A 24,501-nucleotide genomic window follows, 5' to 3' on the forward strand; every position below is an offset into this window, starting at 1 on the left:
CTAAAAGGCTTCTCTGGTTGTCTGTGGGGAGGGTTGCGGAGGGGTGTGTTTGTTGAAGAGAATTGGGGAGGGGACATTAATTGATAATTAATCCCACTTAGCAAAGCCCATGCTCTGAGTTACAACACAGGACTCAGGGGAGAAGCAGACACACAGTTGGAATGTTACAATTGGCACTGTACAATTCTCCACCTCATTCCCTCAACCAGTGCTGTTCCCCTGTCATACTAGCCCACACTTAGAAATTCATTAAAATCCTACCCCAAATGCAAAGTGATTTATTTCTGAATGCATGGGTGTGGGTGTGTGTGTATGTGTGTGTGTGTGTGTGTGTGTGTGTGTGTGTGTGGGGGGTATTGATGAAAGAAGGCTGCTCAGGCACTTTGGGCACAGCACATCACGCCAAGGCTGTCAGGTTTGCTGTGGGTACGGTCCAAGTCTGAAAACACAGACCCCGTCTCCTGAAATAGGCTATTTTCATCCCCATTCCTCACTGCTGCTTTGTTTCTACAGCAGTTAGTTTTTCCACAAATGTAGTTAACACAAAGAAGTCATTTAGGGCACGGAAAGAGAAGGGATGTTTTTGGCAAAAATGGGGTTAGAAAAATAAGCTGGTGGTAAATCTAAACTACAGTTTAGAAGTGCAAATAATATAAACACTGAAGGTGAAACATTTCAATGAATTAAATCAACATCTAGATCCATCAGGGACATCAAGGTTGGTTAAAACATAGGCAGATGTAATGAAGACACACCTGCCCTATATGCCTCGCAAACACACATCTCATGTTTGCCATTTTTGGCGACTTTGAGCTATCTGACCAAAATTATAGTGTAAGGATGGCCAAAGGCACGTTGTAAGTTATGCGAAAAACAAACCAGCTCAATGCCACAAAATAAGCATGCCATAAAACATCCCGATTCCTCTCTGGATTTGTGTTCAGAGAAAATATATATAGGGTGAAAATAAGTCAACTTGATCTAAAGCTTCCCTATTATCATTTTCAGACATTGCATACAAACGCATACAAGTAATATGTGATGAGGGTGATGGGGAATGTTTTGTAAAAGACACACCAACGCCACAGTGCCTCAGACTGGATGGGCTCCAGTACTCTCTGACACGGCGGCTCTGTACATGTTAGACACGGTGAGGGAATGTGTGAGCGAGTCCTGGGCTCAAGCGGCACAGGAATAGAATATGACCAAAGCTTGAGAGTATACGTTGCAGTGTATTTAAAGGGCTGTAAAAAAAAAACTACCCAGAGGGCCAATTTAACTGCCTCGGTCTCCAGTCGCCGCAGTCACAGTCATATGCACCGACACAGTCACAGACAGGGGCAGGGACGCGGACAGCCATGTGACGGGGCAATTTGCTCCCATGCCACCAGTTATTACACCATGGTTACGCACTCTGTTGTCACGAATGGGAGAAGTGGAGTAGACTGAGTCTCCGGCTATAACAGTAGAACACACACACTATACGACTGTAAGAGACATCCACACCCAGTGTTGTTTTCAACTCAACATATGTCAAGGACATAGGGGAAAAACAATCTAAATGCTTGACTACATAAACAACTTAACATAATGGGGTTAGGAATACTAATATTAATTAAAACAAAACAAAAAATATCTTCACACTTCCTTTGATCAACTACAGGGCTGAGGGTCTGCAGTCGCCTGACAGAACCAATGGATGATTTCTGCTCTACCGGTCTCTTTCTGCTGTCCGGTCTCAAAGGAATCGCACATTTCCCTTTCGCTGACTAAAGAGGTACAGACAACACCATTGTGGGTTATCGTAACTTTTTTCTTTAAGAGTCTTAAAAGCTGCCAGCGCTGCCAGCGCTGACCCCGCGTTTACATTCAGCCTCAAACATCAATCAGTTCAACCCCCCCAGCAGGAGAACACACACCACTCTCTCTGGTGAAGCCCAGACTCCGTCCACACTGACCAAAGGCATGGAGAGAGCACAAAGCTGTGGACGGTACAAGTGGGCAGACTCTGCCATCCTAGCAGGATGAGACCCATCACGCGAGCCCAGTGTGATCCCGGCCGTAAGAGCAGCTTTCGCCCCGGAGGAGAGTATATTTAACATCTTTACAGTCTTCCCAACAGCGTGTGGCGGCCCTTTGGTTGGTGTTCGTCCAGGCTTTTGATCCCACGCAGACGTGGATCATGCGGTGAGTGCAGAAATGTGTCACCGCGCCGCTTCAGGGAGGAGTGCAGGGGAGAATAAAGAGGACTTGGTCAAGAGGTTTCGCTCTGTGTGGCAAAATAAAAAAACGAACACACGCATTCCAGGGACTCACGCCACCACATCTGTTAAATAAAAAACAATTCTGTTGGGAAAAAAACAAACAAACAAAAAAAACTCTGAGGATAACTGATGCCATCTTTCTGAGATGAAAAAAACACAATCCTGATCTACATCAGCGATCTTAGACCCAATACGATGGGGTGGTTTTTTTGTTCAGAGGGAATGCAAACCAGTGCATAGTTGATATGGTAATGCAATGCCGTATGTAGCTATTTAGAGGGCAGCTTTGAAATCCAACATGGCCTTGGTCCCACATGAAAACACAATTATGCTTGTAAATAAAAAAGACTCGGAGCACAAGTTTAACAAGCGCAGGAGAAGCATTGTGCTTTCGAGGCCCTGAAGATGCTTATTAGATAGTTCAACATGGCAGCTGCTGTGCTTTACTGAATCGGGATCTTACAGATTCCTCTGAGGGAATCGTTGCAGTCTATTCACCATATGGGTGTAACAACACAAAAACGAAAATATTTTTTTTATTTATATCCTTTTACAAAGATCAGTCATACTTTATTTGATGTTTCCTTGAAGTACAATATACTTACAGAAGTTGAGTAACTGAAGGATTAAATACAGCAAACTTGTGGTTCATCTGAGTACACATATTTCTATTAACCTTAAGTCTAACTTTTATTGTAAAAACATACATTTTGAAATAGTACAAGCTTACGTCAGTATTGAATTAAACTGAATTTGCGTAGATAGTCATATGTACAATACATATATTTAAGTATGAATGTACACATATATGCACATAGTTATGTATAGATATTTCCCTCAGTCCCTTGAAAGTTCCTCATTGTTCATCACTGCAGGGTGTTGTGGAGAGCATCTTAGTATAACCTATACAGCTATAAGTGAACTTCCCTTCCATTAAGCCCACAGTAGCTGCTTCATTAGCCCTGTGCCAATGCAAGGGGCCGGCGTCAGCCTAATGGGCAGGGAGAGGAGAGGAGTGGAGTGGGGAGTGGAGGGGAGGGAGCCAAGGCATTAGGGGAACACTAACGGTCAGGCTTGGCCGACTCCATGGCGTCCAGCCACCCAGGTCGCCAGCGGAGGAGGGCGGAGGAGGGCAGAGGAGGAGGAGAGGGGAGGGGACAGAGGGGAGGGATAGTGTAGGGTAATGGATCATGTAAAAGGTCGGTTACACGACTCGAAGCGATCACCACGCTCCGTAGCCTTACAGAGAGGCAGAGAGGCAGAGTCTGACCCCGACGGGGGCCAGTCGGCCGGCCCCTGCGTGCTGAAGCTGAGAAGCCCGCTGAGGGAGAGTCTGACCTTGTGTTTCTGCTCAATTACTCACTGGAGTGGCAACATCTCCTCCCCTGTCCACCCCTACCCACCCCCTTATACCCCCCACCCGCCTACATCCGCCCACCCACCCACCCTCCTCCGCCTTCTCTGCCCCACCTACCAACCTTTAATCGACTTCTTAAATGGCTGCTTGTTTGACTGTGAAACGTGGGCTGATTGCTGTCTGTGCTTCGGGGGCATGAGTTTTTAATAGCAGATGTGGAGCGCTCTGGAGGGGAAAGTGAGCAAGGAGCAAAGTCAAACTCAAACTCCAGCGCTCCAGTGTGCTGCTGACGTTTAAGGGCGTTATTAGGAGGGAACGAGATGCCAACACATACGCGCGCACACACACGCACACACACACACACACACACACACACACACACACACACACACACACACACACACACACACACACACACACACACACACACAGACAGATGAATGTGGTGAGATGCGTACAATACAAATGCACACACCGACATGTCCAAAGACAGTATATATAATGCACTTGGTCTCAACACACAAAAGCAAGCACACATGCAAATAATCACACACACATACAGTACAAGGATAATAGGATAATACTGTACAAGAATATACAAGAAGTAAAGGAGACACAGAGCACTATGCATTCAAACAGTTCATGTGCTTATACACAAACAGAGCACACTACACAAACACAAACACACACACACACACACACACACACACACACACACACACACACACACACACACAGATATGCGCGCACACACACACACACACACACACACACACACACACACACACACACACACACAGCCATGGCCCTCACCTGTGTGTGAGATGAGCGGGTGTTCAGCTCTGTGGCAGGGCGACTCAGAGACAGCGCTGGGCACTCTGGGTCCTCTGCCCGTGGCGGTGCCCCCCAGGGCGGGCAGCGGGAGCAGCAGCAGCAGCAGCTGGATGCCCAGCAGCAGGGGCAGGCGGCGGGCCAGGGACGGGGATGGGCACCGGGTCGGGGGTCTGGTGGAGGGCGCGGGGGCCGCGGGGGCTCCTGCCGCGGGGAGAGCCATGGGGAGCCGGCAGGCACTGCTCACTACTCCACGTGCCCCAGCGCCAGGCTCTGGGCATCTGCAAACAACACCTGCAGGAGGGAGAGAGAGAGAGAGAGAGAGAGAGAGAGAGAGAGAGAGAGAGAGAGAGAGAGAGAGACTTTAACATGGTTATCACAATAACGTGCTTTATACTGAGATTCAGAGAAAGGGGGAGAGTGAGAGGGAGAGAGAGAGGGAGAGAGAAGAAGGGACAGAAAGGGTAGAAGAAATATAGGGAGAGATAAGGAGAGATAGGAAGAGAGATAATGAGAGGGAGAGGAAGAGAGACAGGGGAGAGAAAAGAAGAGGGGGAGACAGAGAAAGAGGGGGAGAGAGAAGCATGGTGGAGAAGAGAAAGAATGAAAAACTAGAATAAAATTGAGAGGATACAGAGAAGAAAGAGAGAGCGAAGGGGAAATATATTGTTACTTTGCTCTTTATTATTTCATTTTTCATCCCCACCCAATTTAACAAGATGACCAAAAACCCAGGCTTAGCTAGAAACAATAGAAACAAACAAAAAGACAAAACAAAGGAGAGAGAGAGAGAGAAGATAGCAAGAGAGAGAGGATCCTCAGTCATTTTGAGTAGAGACAGCTGCACAAGTCCTCGTATTCCCTGGGCGACCCTTGAACCCTGACCTCTGGCCCCCATGTCATGAATCAGTGGTGGATCTGCTCTCGTGGCCCGTGTTGGACATACCAGCGCCGACGCACAGGGAGAGTCTGTTTCGGTAGGGGCCCCCGAATCATGAACGGGCCGTTAAGGAAGAATGTAGCCAGGGATTCAGTGTGTGTGTGTGTGTGTGTGTGTGTGTGTGTGTGTGTGTGTGTATGTGCACGCTCGTGCATGGATATATTTCATATTCATGTGGCCCCTGTACAGTAGGGATTTACTCCATATTCATGGAGCCCAGGGCTGAGAGGCTCTCTCTCACTCTCTCTTTCTCTCACTCTCTCTGTCACACACACACATGTGAGCCCTGACTGAAGGGCTTTCTGTGAATAACATGAAACTCACTTCTCCACTCCTGACCCTCGTAATGTAAAGCACTTGCTGTCCTTGACTGCCTGGTCGCCTGCCCAAGGGGAGAGGGCTCGTTCTGGTCATCCTCCTACCTGCCTGTGCAAATGTGTCACTCATTGGATCACTGCACAAGTTGGGGACTTTTTTTTCCTCTCGCCTCTCTGTCACATTTCTCCAACACCGTTGTAGTATCACACAGACGGATGAAGTTGGAGTCAGTCATGAGAAAGGCAAAAAAAAAAGAAAACTCATCAGGACGTTGTACGCTGACTCAGGCAAACTATCTATCAAACATCAACAGCTGTCAAACTGTCAGCGATTAACACAGCAGCACGTACTGCCTTGATCTGTCACAGCCAGGATTGGCAGTGTCTGTAGCTATCATGTCAAGGGCAGTGCAGCACCTTAATTACTGTGGTGGTTTCATGCAGACCCTGTCTTCGTCTGGCTACTTTTGGAGATGGACACGCATGTCTTTACAGGTCACACAGACAAAGCTCCAGATAGCAGCTGATTCGGAAATGGACCTAGACAGGACAGAAACATCACAGGTGGAGAAGCAAACGGATCCGGCCCTGTTCTGGTCACGGTCCGAATCTGATCTGGTTCTGAGGTCCAGGTGACTATGGATCGGATTCAGATGCGATTCGGATCAGATGGGAGGGAGATCAGGATGAGTTATGCACCAGTTATGTATGTGTGCTGCACACTTATGGGACCTGCGTTAGCATGCTGATCCACAACAAGCACCAAGCCCTATTGCACACACGCACGCACACACGCATGCACACACACACAAACACACAAACACGCACACACGCACGCACGCACGCACACACACGCACGCACGCATGTACACACACACACACACAGATTACTCGACTCTCTAGATGTAGAGGTATGGTGACCCACCTGCCTGACACACACTCCCTATGGATCCCCCCTCGGGCAGAGTATCCACTTAACTGCAAGACCCACCACTCTCTCTCTGTCTGTCTCTCTCTCTTTCTCTCTTTCTCTCTCTCTCTCTCTCTCTCTCTCTCTCACACACACACAAAGACATACATATGAAGAGAGAAAATGAGAGAGGGAGAGAGAGATAGACAGAGAGAGAAAAAGAGACGTTCCTGCACACTTATCTCATTCCTGGCTGGACTGCAATAGCAGAGTGTGTGGGTAAAAAACATTAGGGACCTTCTCCATTTCTCTCCCTGGAGACTGGCCTATCTGTTCCTCTCTCTGTCTACTGAGCCCTCTCTCTCGATCTGTCTGTCTGTCTCACACTCCACCAGCTCCTTTACTATGCCCCTCCGTCTCTCTCTCTCTCTCTATCCCTCTGTCTCACCCTCATTTCACCCTCAGCCTCTCTACCTACTATATGTCTCTTTCTCTCTCTCTGCTTCTCTCTCATTCTTTTCCTCTCGTTCCTCCCACTCAGTTTCTCACTTTCTCTACCTCTGCTTCTCTCTCTCAATTCAATTCAATTTCAATTCAAATATGCTTTATTGGCACGACAAATCATATGATGCATTGCCAAAGTGTTCACAGGAATAGTGATTACAAAAAAGTAAACAAACAAACATATACAAACATTACAAACATTTACACTTCATCAATACACTGTGTGTGTGTGTGTGTGTGTGTGTGTGTGTGTGTGTGTGTGTGTGTGTGTGTGTGGGCGCGTTGCTCAGTGGTCACTCCTCCTCTTTCTGTCACAGTTGTGTATGTAGTGTGCAGCTAGTATTGCACAATCTTCCTCTTGTCCTAATAAATATCTAATTTACTTTAATTTTGGATATATAGATTGGAATTTTGGATAGAAGTTGGAGCGTATTTCTTTGTAGTTAGGGCAGCTAGTGAGGAAGTGTAATTCTGACTCAATTTCTTTTTTTGTCACAGTTCACACAAAGTCTGTTTTCTTTAGGCAACCAGGTTTGCCTGCGTCTGCCTGTTTCTATTGCCAGACTGTGGTTGCTTGGCCTGTATCTAGACATTGTTTTTCTCAAGTTGGTGTATCTTACAATTGTGAAGTATTTTGCTAATTGGTATTCCCTGTTAAGAGTCAAATAACTTTGTAGTTTACTTTGTTTTTCTGTTGTTTTTGTCCAGTATGTGAGATATTTTTCTTTCTGGGTGTTGATAATTTGGTTGGTATTTATTCTTTCAAGAGGAGTGCCAGTGTCCTGAGGCTGAATAGTGATGTTAGTTCCATTGGTTGTTTCTTGCTGGAGCCTATGGACCAACTGGATGAGGGGACACTTTTCTATGTTCAATTCTTGGCTCTTTAAGGCTTTGAAGTGATAGGATGTGGGGTCGCTTGTTTTTAAATGTTGCCAGAATTTGATGGCTCTCTTTTCAATTTTTAGAAAGAGGTGGAACTGGCCGAGTTCTGCCCTGCATGCATTAGTTGGTGTTTGTTTCTGCATTTTTAGAATGTTCCTGAAGAATTCTGCATGCAGGGTTTCAATTGGATTTTTGTCCAATTTTTGAAAATCGTGGTTTGTTAGGGGACCCCACACTTCACTGCCATATAGAGCAATGGGCTCAATAACCGATTGGAATATTTTGAGCCAAATTCTGATTGGTATTTCAATATTAATATATTTTTTTATGGCATAGAAAGCCCTTCGTGCTTTTTCTTTCAACTCACTCACGGCCAAGCTGAAGTTTCCGTTAGAACTGATTTTCAATCCAAGGTAACTATAATTTGTGACATGTTCTATTTGTAGTTTATCAAATGTGAAGTTGTGTTTGTTTCCCTGACAATTTGTTCTCTTTTGGAATGTTAATACTTTAGTTTTTTTGGTGTTAATAGCCAGTGCCCAAGTCTGGCAGAATTTTTGCAGTACATCTAGGTTCTGCTGCAGGCCCTCTGCTGTTGGAGATAGCAAAACCAGATCATCTGCAAATAAAATAATTTTGATTTCGGAATCATGAAGGCTGAGGCCAGGTGCTTTTGATTTTTCTAGTTGGTTTGCCAATTCATTGATATAGATGTTGAAGAGAGTTGGTGAGAGTGGACAGCCTTGCCTCACGCCCCGCCCTTGAGTGAAGTAGCTGGTTTGCTTATTTCCAATTTTAATTGTGCTTATTTCCAATTTTAATTGTGTGTTCTCTCTCTCTCTCTCTTGTTCTCCCTCTTACTTGGTCCACACTCTATCTTTCTCTACTCTCTGTAAACACACAAGACATGAGCTATGTCTTCTGTGGAGATTGCTTAGGATTTCTTTTCTTTTTTTTTTTTAAAGGAGAACTAGTCACAACACAAAAAGAGACACATTCGGTGAGAAACTACGTGGCCATTAAAAGATGGACAACGCCACAATCACACACAGCAATAACACGAGATCCAAAAAAAAATACCCAATACCTGTCAGGCTATCTGTGAACATGTGTAAACAAACAAGCATTCGTCAGAAAACAGATAGGACAGGATCTCATCACAAATGCGTCAGACAAATGCCCAGCATTGCTTTTCTGCTTTAATGAGACGCCAGGCCTTCAAAGACTCACACAAAGCCAGAAAACCGCCCCCCCTCTGCTGAAGAATATACCTTTCCTGCAATTACCCGGTGAGACATTTCTCCTTTTCAGCAAAAAGGCGGACAAATAATTAAATAAATGCACACAGTCTCTAACTCATTCGTACAGCATGGTAAATGACTTGGTCGTATGGTTATAGAAAAGAAGGAAATCGACCCCTACTGATTGTGGAGGAAAAAAGGATGTTTTGTTGTATGTTGGCAGGTGGACACACATACACACACACAGACACACACACACACACACACACACACACACACACACACACACACACACACACACCCTGACACTTTCAGACAGAGGAGCAGCAGGCCATGACAAATCTGGGCGCCAATACAGCTATCAGCTATCAATATCCCACCACAGAAAAGAGTGATTCCCTTTCACTTCGTTATCGACCTCTCTCTGAGGAAAGGGAGGACGAAGAGGAGGAGGAGGAGGAGGAAGAGGAGGAGGTGGAGGAAGAAGAGAAGGAAGAGAAGGTAGAAGAGGAGAAGGAGGGGCTGGGATTAGTCTGCGTCTGCTCCTCACAGCACGGACGTAAGATGGTACGGACGTGCCGTCTCGTTTTCATGCTGCGCCGATGTCCGCTCTGGTGTTTAAGTGTCACAGTAAAAACTCCATCTGTTCAAACGTACACTTGGGAAAGTCACACACACACATGAACAATGCACACAATACACACACACACACACACACACACACACAGACAGTCACATACATCACACACTCACACCACACATATCGCACCCCTGTGCAGATGACCTCGCTCTCCCTCTGAGCAGACAGACAGCCATCCTGTAAAAAATGCAGACTTTGCTTTAAGGTTTAACTGCTGATTGTGACTCTTGGGATTCGTGCCATGCATCCCAGAATATTCCCACACACTGGGAGACAAATTTCCCCTTCAGCATACAGGGAAAGCACAGGAGGACCGTCACCCACAGCCACAGCAAGTGATGTGATTAGAAAACTAAAGACAAATTGGTATGATATCCACTGATCCCACAATGCAGCATACTCCTCTCTCTCCTGATATCTTTGACACACACACACACACATTCTCTCTCTCCCCTGATACCTCTTTCTCTCTCTGTCTTTCTCTCTCTCCACTATTCTCTTGCTCTCTCTGCTGATATTCTCTCTCTCTCTCTCTCTCGCTCTCTTTCTCTCTCTCTCTCCTGATATCTCTGGTTCTGGCACTCCATGGATGCTCCAATACCATGTGGCACAGGAGCCAGAGAAATACAGGTTTGTTTGCCCGGTCCATTTCGCCTCCAGGCAACATAATACAAGCAAATGCATAATTAAAGAGACATTTCTACTCTGTGCCGGCGAACAGTCAATCATACAGTTGGGCTGTTTGCCTGGCTAAGTCTGAGCCTGCCTGCACTTAACATAGCAGGCATGGGGCTTCGGCCTCAGTGAAGATATCACTATGTCATGAAAACCACATTCACTTGAAGGCATTTTAGCCGACGGCTTTATTTAACAAAGCTTCCAGTCTTGGCAAGGTGTGCATGTAATGACTACTCAGTGGGCACAGAAACTATGACCTTGGTGTTGTTTAAATCTTTTAGTACATAAACACTTCTTGCTTACTGGCATTATTGATACAAAAGAGGACAGACAAGAATTTGGTGCTGTGGTGCCGGACTGTCTGATATATTTGTCTGGCTGTTATTGATCAGCTGGTCCCCAGTCCACCTGTGTATGGGCCACAGTGTCAAACCCATAAAGATACCACTGAGAGATACCTGCTTAGGCATAACTTGCCCTTCTACTTGTCTCCCAGGTGGAATGGGAGACTGGTGAAATTTGTCTGCGTCTGCAGGAGGCCAAAGGCATTTCCTGCCTGCCGGCTTCTTATCCTCCGTTGATATTTCCGCCAGCAGAATCGGGCGCCTCTCATCAGTGAGTTTAATGCCGTGTTTCGCTCCGCCGCGCGGCCCAATCTGTTAGACCAACAGCGTTCCGGCGGAGTAAACATTACGGGCACGCAACATATGTCAGGCGGACGGGACAGGAATGGGATGAGACTGCACCACCGCTGCCACGGCCGCCGCCCGCCGCCGCACCAGAGCTCATCTCCTCATCTCCTCACGAGTGGGTCCATTTAGCTTGTGGCCAGTGGTGCGACAGCGATGCACGGCTTGCGGAGGAGAAACCGCATTCTCAGTGCTGCCTCGCCGCCACCATGGGAAAGGAGAGGAAAAAGAAACCCATTCCAGAACCGGAACTGATTCTGTAACGGATCTGGGCCACATCTGGATCCCAGGGGCTCCGTTCCACTGTGAGTACCGCTCTCCGTGTGAAGAGAGAGCGTAGGGTGAGCCAGATTAAAGCCGTACAGTAGAGACACCCACAGCTGCGGTGCAGTAATCAAAACAACCCCCCCCCCCTTTCTGAAAACACGGACACACAGAGAAGGGACCACTTCGCCTCCCATTTGTGAAGTCAAGTGAAGAGAGGAGAGGGGATGTTTAGAAAGAGAAAACCGAAGAAATGCAGGACGTTTTTTTTTCTCTTTTTTCTGAGAGGCCCACAATGTCCCATCCCATCCCGGCCGGGCCTGGCAGGGCTCGGCTGGCCACAGCCTCGGTCCGATTTAAATCTGGGGCAACGCAACCCAGCAATTTCACCCAGTCACACCCTGAACTCTCCCCGGCATCTCTCCTCCAGCCTTTATTTTTAACTGCTGGCCTCCTCCTCCTCCTCCTCCTTCTTCTTCTTCTTCTTCTTCTTCACAAGGTCTGGCGCTGCGTTGTGATGGATACAGGGCTAACTACCCCCTTACGCCTCGAAGACGAGGACTGACACAAAAGGGGGGGATGTTTTTGCTCTTTGTGTTTTTTTCTCCTTCCCAGCATTGTGGGGAGAGAAACTTCAGAGCTACACTTATGTGGCTCCCCTCTCTGCACGATCCATTACCCTGCCAGCCGCTCAATGCCTTCAAGGACACAAGTGAGATGCACCGGCGAAAACTCTACTCCGCTATAAGTCATCGGCAAACATAAACGTGCCCTAAACACACAACCTTTTCAAATAAATAGTTAATATGAGTATGAACTAGTGTACTCTGAAAAATCCAGGTCAAGGTAAAAAACATGATAAATGCCACCCGCGGGCAAGACTGTAAAAGCTAACATTAGAGAGGTCTTACTTTTTTATAGCTCAGTGTTCACGCCAGTGGCTTGGTGTCTCATTATCACTCTGGCGTATTTCACTGGATTAGCTGACAACCGGCATCTCATGCATAATGACAGTGTTTACAGACACGCCACAATTTCACCTGTGGTGCGTGTGTTTGTTGGCAGCTTAAATCTGGCTTTTAGACTACATTTCCAGCATGCACACACACAAACACACACAGAGAGACATGAATACACAGGTGTGCCACACAGTATCAATGTCCCGCACTCTGCTAGAAGTGAGCTTTGAAATACTTGTGTTGCCACAACAGCCTGGTCACAACAGCTTGGTTCTTGAGGCTACACCTTAATACCTTGCTCTTGGTTTCCTAGAATGAGACAAAGGAAGAAAGAAAGAAAAAAAGAAAAGAAGAAAGAAAGAAAGAAAGAAAGAAAGAAAGAAAAGAAGAAAGAAGAAAGAAAGAAAGAAAAAAAGAATGCCATAAAAGAAGAATGACTGACCATATCACATGCTCTGGGAGAGTCCCGCTAGCTTGGGGCTGAGGTGAGACAAGGAGGCGAAAAGAGCACAGTGGCCGCTCATCTATATGGATGCAAACCGACACAAACTTTCCCCTCGTTTTTGAACCGGGGCCAAACCAGGCCCTGCAACCAAACAACAATAACAATAACAACAGCACAGCACATATTCCCTGGCTGTCCTGACCAATCGTCTGCAGCACCAGTCCTTGGCAGATATAGCCTCCAGACCTAAGCAATAACTGAACACTTTTATATCGTTGTTCAGGCCGAGGCATTTTATGGCATAAATTTCCCCCGCTTATTGATCCAGGAGGAATAAACCGTTTCTATTTTGTGGGCAGCTTTTAGCAATCATGACTGTCTCCGTGAGGCCATTTCTTCCATGTGTGACAGGGTTACACTTTTTTCAGACGCACTTCAAATGCTGAAATATGGTAGATGTGTCAGCGCTTTTGGCACTTCAAAGGCGCTGGCTTTCTCTGATATCAGACGCGAGGAAAAGGCCATTGCCGAAGACGCGATCACACAAAGACAGCACCACTTAGGATGATCCGCGCCTTGGCAGATCTGTGCTAATTTAATGTACGCACACACACTTTTAAGCCTCTCATCAATTCAATTTGAGTCGCCATTGCATAACCTCCCCAGAAATAGACACCTCAAACCTGCCTCTCTGCTGATAGTACTCCCATGGTCCTATCTAACATACATTACACTACGCAGATAAAACACCACAACGCTAAGAAGGAAAAAAAAACATGTAAAACATGTTAATTGATGCAACCACTGAAGGCTCCTATTGCAGCAACACTTTAGAGAATTGGAGAATATGGCGGAGAGATATAGCCCTCCCTGTTAACACTGCGAGGTGCCACTTTAACCCCCCCGTCTCACACCTGGGAAGAAGAGTGATAAGGGGGCACTGCCGCCGGTTCCAGAGAACAGTTGACAGTTTTTAAAGTTTAATTACACGCTTGGCCAACACGGGACATGCCGAGGCTCCTCACAAATTACACTATCACTGTCCACAGCTGCATACAGGTAAGGTAAACGAGAGAGAGAAAGAGAGAGAGAGAGAGAGAGAGAGAGAGAGAGAGAGAGAGAGAGAGAGAGAGTGAGAGAGAGAAAGAGAGGGGGGCGTAGTCATCAATGGAGCTTCCTTTTCTTGTGAAATGGTGAGACTTCCCACTTGGACCTCAAACATGGAGTGTGGTTCTGTCAGTCAGAGGCAAGAGGTAAGATAGCTCTGCACCTGCGGCTGCGCTAATCCCAAGCACTGAAAATTGCAAGAGCAAATCTTGAAAGGGGAAACTGGAGGGAAATAATGAAGAAAATAATTATTTTGGAAAACTTTGCACTATATCACCTTGAAAGCAAACAACAACAACAAACAAATCATTTGAGTGAAATCCCCAAACTACCTTCAAAGCGGTGTTAGTGGTGTTAGATTATAAACAAAGATAATCTTCCTGGGATACGATAGACAGCAAAAGTCAATTACAGTGCCTCAGATCGGATTCAAAGCTAGTTTGAACAGTTCAAATTCAAACATGTCTCCAACAGACAGACAGGCAGACAGAGAGAGAGAGAGAGAGATGGAGAGAGAGAGGAAGAAAAATGTGATGATAAATCTTTTGACGGTTTTCAACTACGGTGCTGAGACTGGCAATCAATCAGCCTACTGAACATACTCATCCAAGCAGGAATCGCCGCCAACCCCGCAACGCCCATGAATAAATCTACCTTGTCTGCTGTCGAACCACGGAGAATCTATAATAACAAGCCAACACGCTTGACCACCATATAATTAAACCCAAAAAGCCAACCAATACCCACACCCCAATCTCTGCTAAGACACCAGCAGCACCAGTGGTGTAGTAGTGCAGGGCAAACCCGTTCCCCTCAGTCCAGTAGCAGCCTGGTTTATGGAGCTCTTGGCCATGCAGTGGGTGGGATCATGAATAATTAGCTGGCTCCAGTGAAGGCAATTAATCACAGGCACATGGGCTAGAGTACGCTCTGTAAACCGCACGCACAGACACATGCACGCACGCACGCACAGACACATGCACGCACACACACACACAGTGTGAGAGAGAGAGGGACAGTGTTTTTGTGTGTGTAGTGTATGTTCATGAAAGAGAGTGTGAGTGTGTGTGTGTGTAGCATGTACTACACTGTAAGTGTGAATGTGTGCATGTACTTCATCTGTGTATCTGTGTGTGGACTGTTTGTGGTTGTTTATTATTTGTGTGACTGCAGTGATGTGATGATTTTGGGAGGGTGTGTGTTTGTATGTGTGTGTGTGTGTGTGTAGTGCAGGGCCAACTCAAACCACACAGCTCCTGTCCTACAGGCGTGACAGAAGTGGAAGCCAGCCGTATCCCCCGGCAACTCATCACACCCCAACCAGACCCATAAATGGCTGCTGTCTCGTGCTTTTTTCTCGTCATGGTGTTTTCCCCTCTCTCTCTGTCTCTTTCTCGTTCTTCATGGGGTGTTTTCTTCTTTCATGGTCTTTTCTCTCTCTTTTTTCTCTCTATCTTTCTGCACTGTTCTTTTTCCTCCCCTTCATGGTGTTTTCTCAACTGTTTATTTAGAAAGCAGCTTTGCCCATAGGAACAAAATTGCTACTTGCGTGGCCCTGCTGGCCTAAAACCCATGATTGGGTAGAGAAGCGAGGATGGGAACAGTTCTCAGATGTGTTAGGCCAGCTTTGGCTTTCTGTAGTCTTCTCCTCGGTTTCTTTTGCTCATTATTCAGACCTGGCAGTTTGACCTTCTGAGTTCCTCAGTAAATTGCTCACATATCTTCATTAAACCCATGGAGACTGGTGCTGTCTGTTTATAATCCCCCTCACACGTTGTATTTCTTTTTCTTTCAAACATTTCAATTACTTGTTAGATACTCATGAGGTCGGCTCAGCCTTTTAAAATGTTGCCTAATAAGCTTATTTACATCCTAGAAGGGAGGCAAATAAATCAGATTATTTGTGCGGCATCTTTGAAATTCAACACATTAAAAAGGCAAATTCTAAAGCAGAGGCATACCAATTAAGGTATTATGGAAAGTGAAGAATAATTATACTCCCACTGTAAGGGCTGATGTCCCTCCCCATGGAGATGCTGATTTTGATGCATCCTAACTAGACTCCCCCACCCTCTGTCTCTCATGTACAGTAAATGGTGTAATACAAATACTTTTAAAAGTGCTACTGAACTGGCCACTGCTACTGAAGCCAAGACAAAGCAAGCTTCTAATCAGCACTGGCTAGCCAGAGCTGCTGCTGGCTCATCACTTCCCTGTGTCATCACCACAATTATATGGAAACTGTTGCTGAAAATACCCTTGACTCAGAGCAGGAACAAGTCCAAGTGATGAACTGTGTGTGTGTGTGTGTGTGTGTGTGTGTGTGTGTGTGTGTGTGTGTGTGTGTGTGTGTGTGTGTGTGTGCATGGGAAAGACCAAGGTCAGTAGTGAAGTTGCTCTGCTACTGCTCATGTTCACCTGCTGGTAATCACTGCTAGGGCTCGCACGCTGAAGGCCGTAAGGCTCTGTTCATGTGGGCTCCTCCCAGGCAGTACAGTCCAGCACAGTGCTCTCTCAGGACCTGCTGACCCACTGCTGTCAGGGGATAAGAACCTGGCTTGTCTCTGTGGACAAAGCCCCTATCCACTCGGCTCGCCACTTAGAAACAGCCAGTTATCTCCAGTTATCTCTAATTATACTTAAAAGCTAATTTCTTCAACACTTTTGGCTTCCAAAGCCTGTTTTAGTGGACTATAGTTCCACAGAGCTTTTGTTCTCCGAATGTACACAGGCTTTCTCTCTATCTCTACATGGGTCACAAATGGCTGTTAAAAGGAGGGCTTAAGGGGTCTAGTTCAGACACACTGGTGTACATCCAGCAGTTTGGATTGAACCTAACTGAACTTAGACTGAACCTGAGAGGTGACAGCCCCATCTTTGTTCTCATAAATAATTTCCTATCCTCCATTGTCTTCGAGATATTTCATTTTTAAAAATACATGTACATGTTTGAAGTGTCTAGCTCAGGAACACTCAGATGTGCATCCAGAAGCCTGAGGTAAAGTGAAGCACCCCAAACACAGTGACACAAAGGTCACGCAGCTTCTTTAGTTCTTATTAAACCTGTCTCTCTGCTCCTCCATCTTGTATGGAGGCCTAGAGGAGACTTTTCATTCTTGAAACTGTATTAAGTGTTTTGCTCAGGGATGCGGAGTCTGAACTGAAATGAGTCACAATGTGCATGTTTGACTTGATTACAGAGCACTAAGAAGTAAGTCCTCTCTACTCCACTGTCTCTTATTGGAGACAATTTATTTTACATTAAGTGTCTTTCTCGAGGATGCTGTGATGTGTGGCTAGTCTGAGTTGAACTGGAAAGCTCGTAAGAAGACTCTGTGTAAAACCACCCCACACTGGAAACACATTTCTGCGGTAGCCAGCACTGGAGTGCTCTGGTGTTCACTAATCCAGCCAGGTCTAGATTAGACATGTCCTTTGTTAGTCAGCTTGTAACCGAGGCGATATCAGAAAGGCTTCATTAAACCCCTGCTCATTCCTTACAAGCCAACGCCTAGAACACATCAGCAGGGAAATGAAAGGCTGAGCACAAACAACAGCGCAACAGGTGCCATTATTCATACGCCTGCTTCGGGCACTCCGCACAGCAACTATCGTTTTTAATCATGTTTCACCCAAAAACTGCATCGCCTTTCCTTTCACCGTATGGCTCGATTATTCCCAATCAATTTCACAAACCCCATAAATCAGCAGACAGGCAGGAATCACTGGTGCTTTAATCTACTGTACGGCAGCCGCCGCTCAGTAGCGCACCGAGATCACAACAGAGAGGAGAGAAAGAATCAGCAGGCCCCTCGTTTCCCCCTTTGACAAGGGATTTCACTTTTATATTCATTTTTTATACACTTTTGGGCTTTGGGATATAATTAAAACTGTGATTTTAATGAGTGTGGAAAAAACTCAGTTAATTGGCCCAATTGATCTGAGATCAGTATTGATGTAGGCTATTCGACATCACAGCTCGAAATAAAATGATGATAATTTCCTACATAAACAATAACAACCCAAAGCCCCTCGGGCATGTGATATCTACCAGCTCACACAAACACTGCTGGACAGGCCAGAGCCATGGGTCTGAGGTGTGAAATCTCACAGAAGACATGAGATGATTGGAGTAGTCGTGTTTCAAGCCAAACCCACGTAAGTGAGAATATCTGGCAACTCTCTCTTCACAGCTGCTTTACTGCAAGTTTACACTGCTTTAAACGAGGCCAAGAATAATTCCCTTTCCTCCTACAATGGCAGAATTGTTACAAATATAAAGGAAAAGCTTTGATCAGTATCTTTCTATCAGACACTAATGCTTAGTGGAGAAAGGTGTGTGCCACAGAGAATCTGAAAAGTACAGACTTCAATAACAATAATTATAAGTTACATTTATTTAGGACCTTTCACAAATCCAAGGTCGCTTCACATGAAGAGAAAGGGGCCAGCAGACTATGCAGTTAATCTCTTCCCAAATGTCAGCCTAACAACCAACCAGTGAGCTGGCAGAACACTAATTACAGACGTGGCTCTGAACTGACCTTAGGCCAGTCTGAGCACCATCATGCACTGTTAACACCTGTTTATTCACACGCCATACATGCAATTTTTAAAATTAAATGTCTGTAATATGAGGCAGCAGAGGAAAGGGATTTTTTGATAAGAACAAAGAGCTGTGTCCTCTGTAATCAGGGTGAGAGTCGGAGTGCGCGGTGTGCGGAGTGGGCTTTGGTGGACGGGGGAGCTACGCTGCTCATCCAGACCAGGTGTGAGAAACAGACGGTTTGGAGGGTTAATTGAGCCAGAGGGAAATTCCACAGGTTCCCACAGCCAGACAGGCCAGCCAGACCCCCCCTGGCCTCCATCCACTGGGGCTGTTTTCAGCTGTTTTCACCTAACTAAAACCACCTCCACCACCCTCCCACCCACTCACCACCACCACCTCCTCCTCCCCCTCCTGCAAAAACAAAACACCCTGCAGCAAACAACAAGAACTCAAAACTATCCTCCAGCAACCTCATCAGAATTCATAAGCCACACACACACCATGTGTTGCAGATGGAACACCCCTCTCAACCCTGTCTTGCTTTCATCCGGTGGACCTGCTAAGCCCGACCCGGGCCACATCCGCTGCTGACCTGGTCCAGAGGCCGCAGCACCTGTCTTGACGGACGCTGGTCCAATGTGTATGTATGTAAGTCTGAATGCGGACAGACCGAGTTACTCTCGTCTCTTCTTTTCTCCTCTCCTCTCTTCTCTTGACGGCCTCATTCTCTCAGACGCTGTGGACTGACCTCCCCCCCATCAGCCTCTCCTTTGATGTGTTTACTTCAAAGCCTCCTCCCCATCTCTATTAACTCTCTAGCAATCATTCCCGCTCTATTTTAGGCACCCTCATCATCATCATCATCATCATCATCCACACGCGTCTGCTCTCTCCTCTCCTCCTCCTCACCCTGGGTGGAACCATCTCAATTTACACATTTTTTCCCCCCCTGTTGCTCTCTCCCTCTCTCCCTCTCTCTCTCTCTCTCTCTCTCTCTCTCTCTTTCTCGAACACCATCTCCTCTCCTCATCAGCAGATTTACTGATTTACTGTCCGACCCTGATCACCGGCCTTCATTATGCCGTGAAAAACAGCCCAAGCCTCCTCCTGCCCTGACCGCTTCATCAGCGGCAACGAGGACCGACGGCTTGTTGACCCCAGAGCTCAAAGGCTGCGGGGCTCTTTTGATGTCGAGTGCAGTAGACAGGGATGGATTACTGCACGGGCCTACCGGGCCCAGGCCCAGGGGCCCAAGGGGTCAGGGGGCCCTGAAGCCCAAGCCTTTGCATGGAATCATTGCCTCAATATCAACAAATCAGGATGTAGGCTATAAATCTGATTGAATTTAGTATTGGCCATCCCCAAAATGCACCAGAATACAGGAAATCACATCAAACAAATTAATAAATTTTAGGGGGAGGACCCCCAAACCCCCCCTCCCACATATACGACAATAAGTGGGGGCCCAGGGGCCCAAAAGTTCATAATCCGCCCATGGCAGTAGACCCTCTACCTAGACAAACAGGGCGGCCCATCTGCGCGCTGGTCTTTCAAAGTGAGAGCAGCTGTCCACCGGGCTTAGCGCTGGGCCGGCGTTTCTTGAGTAGAAAACACACTCTCCAGTGTGTTTATAAAGTAGGATGGGGCCGGACATACACACACATATACACTCACATGTAAGCAATCCATCCCCCAAAACCTCCAAACACACACACACACACACACACACACACACACACACACACACACACACACACACACACACACACACACACACACACACAGTTAATCCCCATTAACCTCGTCCCCACCCACACACGTGTACACACTAACACACTGCAGGAGGAGAGCAAAGGAGAGGGTCAGCTGCATTGCTCTGCTGTGCTTGCGGGCGAGTGTGCGAGAGACTTGAGAAAGAGCCGAGGCTTGTTTTTGTATACAGCAGCTGTGCTCCTTCCCATTCGACTTGTCAGCCATGATTTTTGCTTCTTTTCATTCATTTCAGTGGAGGAGGCCCGGGCTGGGTCGGGATGTGTTTGCGTGATGGAGCGAGAGGTTCTATTTAGATTAGAGCTCTGACGCAGCAGAAACATTGTGCTCGGTGTCACGCCTGGCTCTTCTGAGTGGGTTGACAAACACCGCCCAGTTTCTGAAATAAGGCAAGATAAATTTACAGAGCCGGAATGACAAACACGGCCACGCAGGCTGAGATATCACACCGGTAGAGTGTTACAAAACTATACTGGCATCTTTGACATCGATGTTATTCTTAGCCAGCGCGAATGCACATGACGAATAGGTTCAGAGACCTAATGCACTGCTCTGAATCTGTTTGAAGCTGATATCCAGATTTAAGAAGATTTAAGTGCTGTTCTCACCTGATGGATTTAGCGTGTGATGTATTGAAAGATGTTTTGGCTCCTGCACTGGATATGGGATACAGTAAGGAACTGGCTGGAGGGGAAACCCTGTGACCCTTTTAAAAACAGAAACACACATTCCTCGCACATATAAATACCACACACACACACACAACACACTGACCTGACTAACACACACACACACACTCACACACACACACACACACACACACACACACACACACACACACACACACACACACACACACACACACACACACACACAGACACAGACACAGACACACACACACACAATAACTCAAACACACACATACTTCAGGAGGGGTGCAAAAAGAGGAAGAAGGGTGCTGGGTAAGTGGGTGTGTTCCCCGTGCTATAAAGAGCACCTGGGATCTCCATAAATAACACGCACCACATGCCATAACATTGTGGCCCCTCACATCTTCCCCAATGGTAATTGAATCGGTGAAGAAAAACAGCCCTGTGGAGAGAGCCGGCAAGTGGCGGCCCATTGCAGCTGGATAAGCAAGAGGGGCCAGCCTAAGTACAGAGGGAGTCCCTGCCCTGCACAAACGTCCAGCCAGCTCTACTGAGCCAAAGCACGACTTTCTAAACCTTAAAAACACCTAAAGAACACACAGGCGAGCGCCGAATGTTCCCTGAAGGAATGTTATGAAGCCCTTGCGGGTAAACGGCGTACATGGTGAGTGGCGCTGGCTAATGTAGTAGAATAAGTGTACCTATTCGAGGTGTTAATGAACGCCAATTGCAGCAAAGCCGTCCTGCTTTTTGGGCAGCAAGGTTTAGTAAAGGTTTAGAACTCTGACGTGTTCTCATTCAGGCCAATGAAACAAACAAGGACCCTTGTTAGAAGGAAATTGCCCGTGAAACTTCCACAGTGAGCTCATTGCAATTTTACCACAATTGGGCAAATTAAAGGAAGCTGACTCAGATTCAACAATCGTTAATTTAAGAGCATTAATTTGCTAAACAACCCGTGGATAAACACAAACATACACAGGTGCAGATTGGGTGGATAATTTTATATTCTCACGTGAGGTGAAAAAAAAACATTTCTGTAGGCACACTTCTGCACATAAATAGCTATATAACCAGTGTCACCCATGCCATCATTAATATTAGGGAGTCCTGGGAGTGTGGGTATCCAAACACAGAGAGTTATTAAGCCAGTTATCCTGAAGGAGCGATATTAAATGATACAGCAGTGATAAAAACATCAGAACGCTCATAAATACTCATTTAATGAGGCATTCCACTTCCCTGTCCCCATAGAAATGGAGTGAGATGGAGGCCGTGACTTCTTTCCTTCTCTCATTTCTTCTCTTACAGGCGTTCCCTCGGGCAGCCGCATGTGGCACACAAGTGACTTAGCCTGACTAGGCCTCCCAGTGCCAGATTACGGCAAACACCTCCATCCTTAAATTAGGCAAGACTGCTCAATTCTGGCCCCTTCTTTTGCAGGAGGGAGGAGGTGTGTGTGTGCGTGCATGACACACGTCACTCCTGAGGACGCATGTAAGACCAAGAGAGCTCTATTTGTGTGTGTGTGTGTGTGTGTGTGTGTGTGTGTGTGTGTGTGTGTGTGTGTGTGGAGGGGAGGGCGGGGGGCAGAGCTGGTAAATTGATTCTGATCCCAAAAGCAGAAACACCAGAGTATGTTCCCCTAATTGTTTCCAAAGAAACATTCCTGCTCTTGCCGACTTGGAAGAAAAGGAGCCCTTGTAAGCGAAACAAGAAAAACCCTAATTATCCCACTTAGCTCGTCCTAATTAATAGCTTGTATTTTACCTTTCCCAAAACACTGGAAACATATGGCTCAGGTTAGGCCCACTATGGAGGCCCTATTACAAGGGTGCAATTGTTCAGCACAGACTGCAATTATTCCAAAAGAGGGGGAACTGTCTGTGGGTTCACACATTAGTTTCTTTTATGTGCAAGTAGGTCTTGTTATGGAGCAGTCGGTGTGATAGAGATCTGTAAGTAACCACACACTCTCTCAAATGACCTGGCTAAGGATCTTTCTCCAGGTGCATAAGATTTATTTAATACAAGACAAAGTAAGTGAATGAATGAATGAATGAATGAATGAATGAATGAATGAATGAATGGATGGATGGATGGATGGATGGATGAATAAATTAATGAATGAGAGAAATGTAAATGAAAAACACCTGCATGTCTCCTGAGACTCCTTCAGACAGTCAGTGCTAACACAAAGCCAATGGCATTTGTAAATCTAACCCAATTGTGTTTCATCACTGTGACTGATTCAATACAATGAACGAATGAACAAATGAACAAATGAACGAATGAATGAATGAATGAGTACTTGTAAAACACCTGAACATCTACTGTAATAAGACTCCTTCAAACAGTCAGTGCACACAGAGAGAGCCAATGGCGTTTATCCCCTCCCTCCCCTGGGACGAGAGAGACATTTTTAGTTCTAGTAATTGTTTAGAGCGCAGCACTTTGTTTCCACTTCATAGCTAATTAACAGTTAGCCCTCGCCATTTTCCACGGGGTGTGGGCCAACCCCTGGTGGAAAGGAACATATCCGCCTGTGTGGCGGGCAGGTGGAGGTGGCTAGTACAGAGACAACGCTCCCGCACACAGAGAAACCTTTTGTCACTCGTGAAACCATTAGAAGTGGTTATGTGAGCGCTCTCGGATTTCGCTTGAACAAATACCACCCAGCCACAGACTGACACAAGCACACAAGCACACAAGCAAACAAGTACACAAGCGCACACACACACACACACACACACACACACACACACACACACACCTTTTGGAGTGACAGCAGGATTGGGTATTAGGCTACTTGTGCTTGTTTGAAAACAAACAGCAAGCAATAATGGGCAGGAAACGTGTGAGAGTGCTCTCACAACTACACCGGATCCCCCAGTGCACAAAACAACACATCATCTCTGACCTGTTTTATGTAATAACACTCCTCACTGCTGTTAGCCACCACCGACAAAGCACTAATGAGAGACACTAACCTACAGGCCACGTGAGTGTTGTTCTGCCGTGGCACGGTCATGGCTTGGGGAGCTGTTTTTGATGTGGCGAGGACCTGCCAAAGCCGCAGCCGTGGAGAGCCCTTCTTTTTGGCAGCAGCAGAAGAAAGCAGCGCAGGGTCGATGTGAAATTTGTCGCTCCAGCAGGCCCTGCTTTTTTGGCTATTTACTCTCGGTGGGTGCAAGAGGGCGAAGCTCTCACAGAGACGTTCACTGTAAAGGTGAATCTCGTGAAAAAAAAATCACACTGGGATTGTTGATAGCATTCTAGGTGCCAGGCTCCCTATAAATACCCCCACCCCACCCCATCCCATCTCCTGCCAGCAACTTCATCCCCCAACACACACAAAAAAAATTGCTGAAACCTCATCCTGTGCTTTCTTCCCTCAATTTAGTCCATCCCCACGACCTCTGATAAAGTAGGCAGAGGACGGCAGGGAAGTGATGTGAAATAAACATGCTTTCTAAAAATATTCAATGATTTATCTGGCTTCAT

General features: G+C 46.5%; 1 protein-coding gene across 1 annotated transcript in view; it reads right to left on the reverse strand.

The window, feature by feature from the left end:
- The window catches only part of LOC125309730 (semaphorin-5A-like), a gene marked incomplete at its 3' end in the record, with an annotated part of 98,593 nt that overhangs the window by 66,621 nt on the left and 7,471 nt on the right, over positions 1-24,501 (reverse strand). The window contains 1 exon segment of the mRNA XM_048266818.1: positions 4,435-4,746. Within this exon segment, the coding sequence (XP_048122775.1) occupies positions 4,435-4,675 (241 nt within the window).

Source organism: Alosa alosa, chromosome 16 (assembly GCF_017589495.1).
Source record: "Alosa alosa isolate M-15738 ecotype Scorff River chromosome 16, AALO_Geno_1.1, whole genome shotgun sequence".
Classification (NCBI taxonomy): domain Eukaryota; kingdom Metazoa; phylum Chordata; class Actinopteri; order Clupeiformes; family Clupeidae; genus Alosa; species Alosa alosa.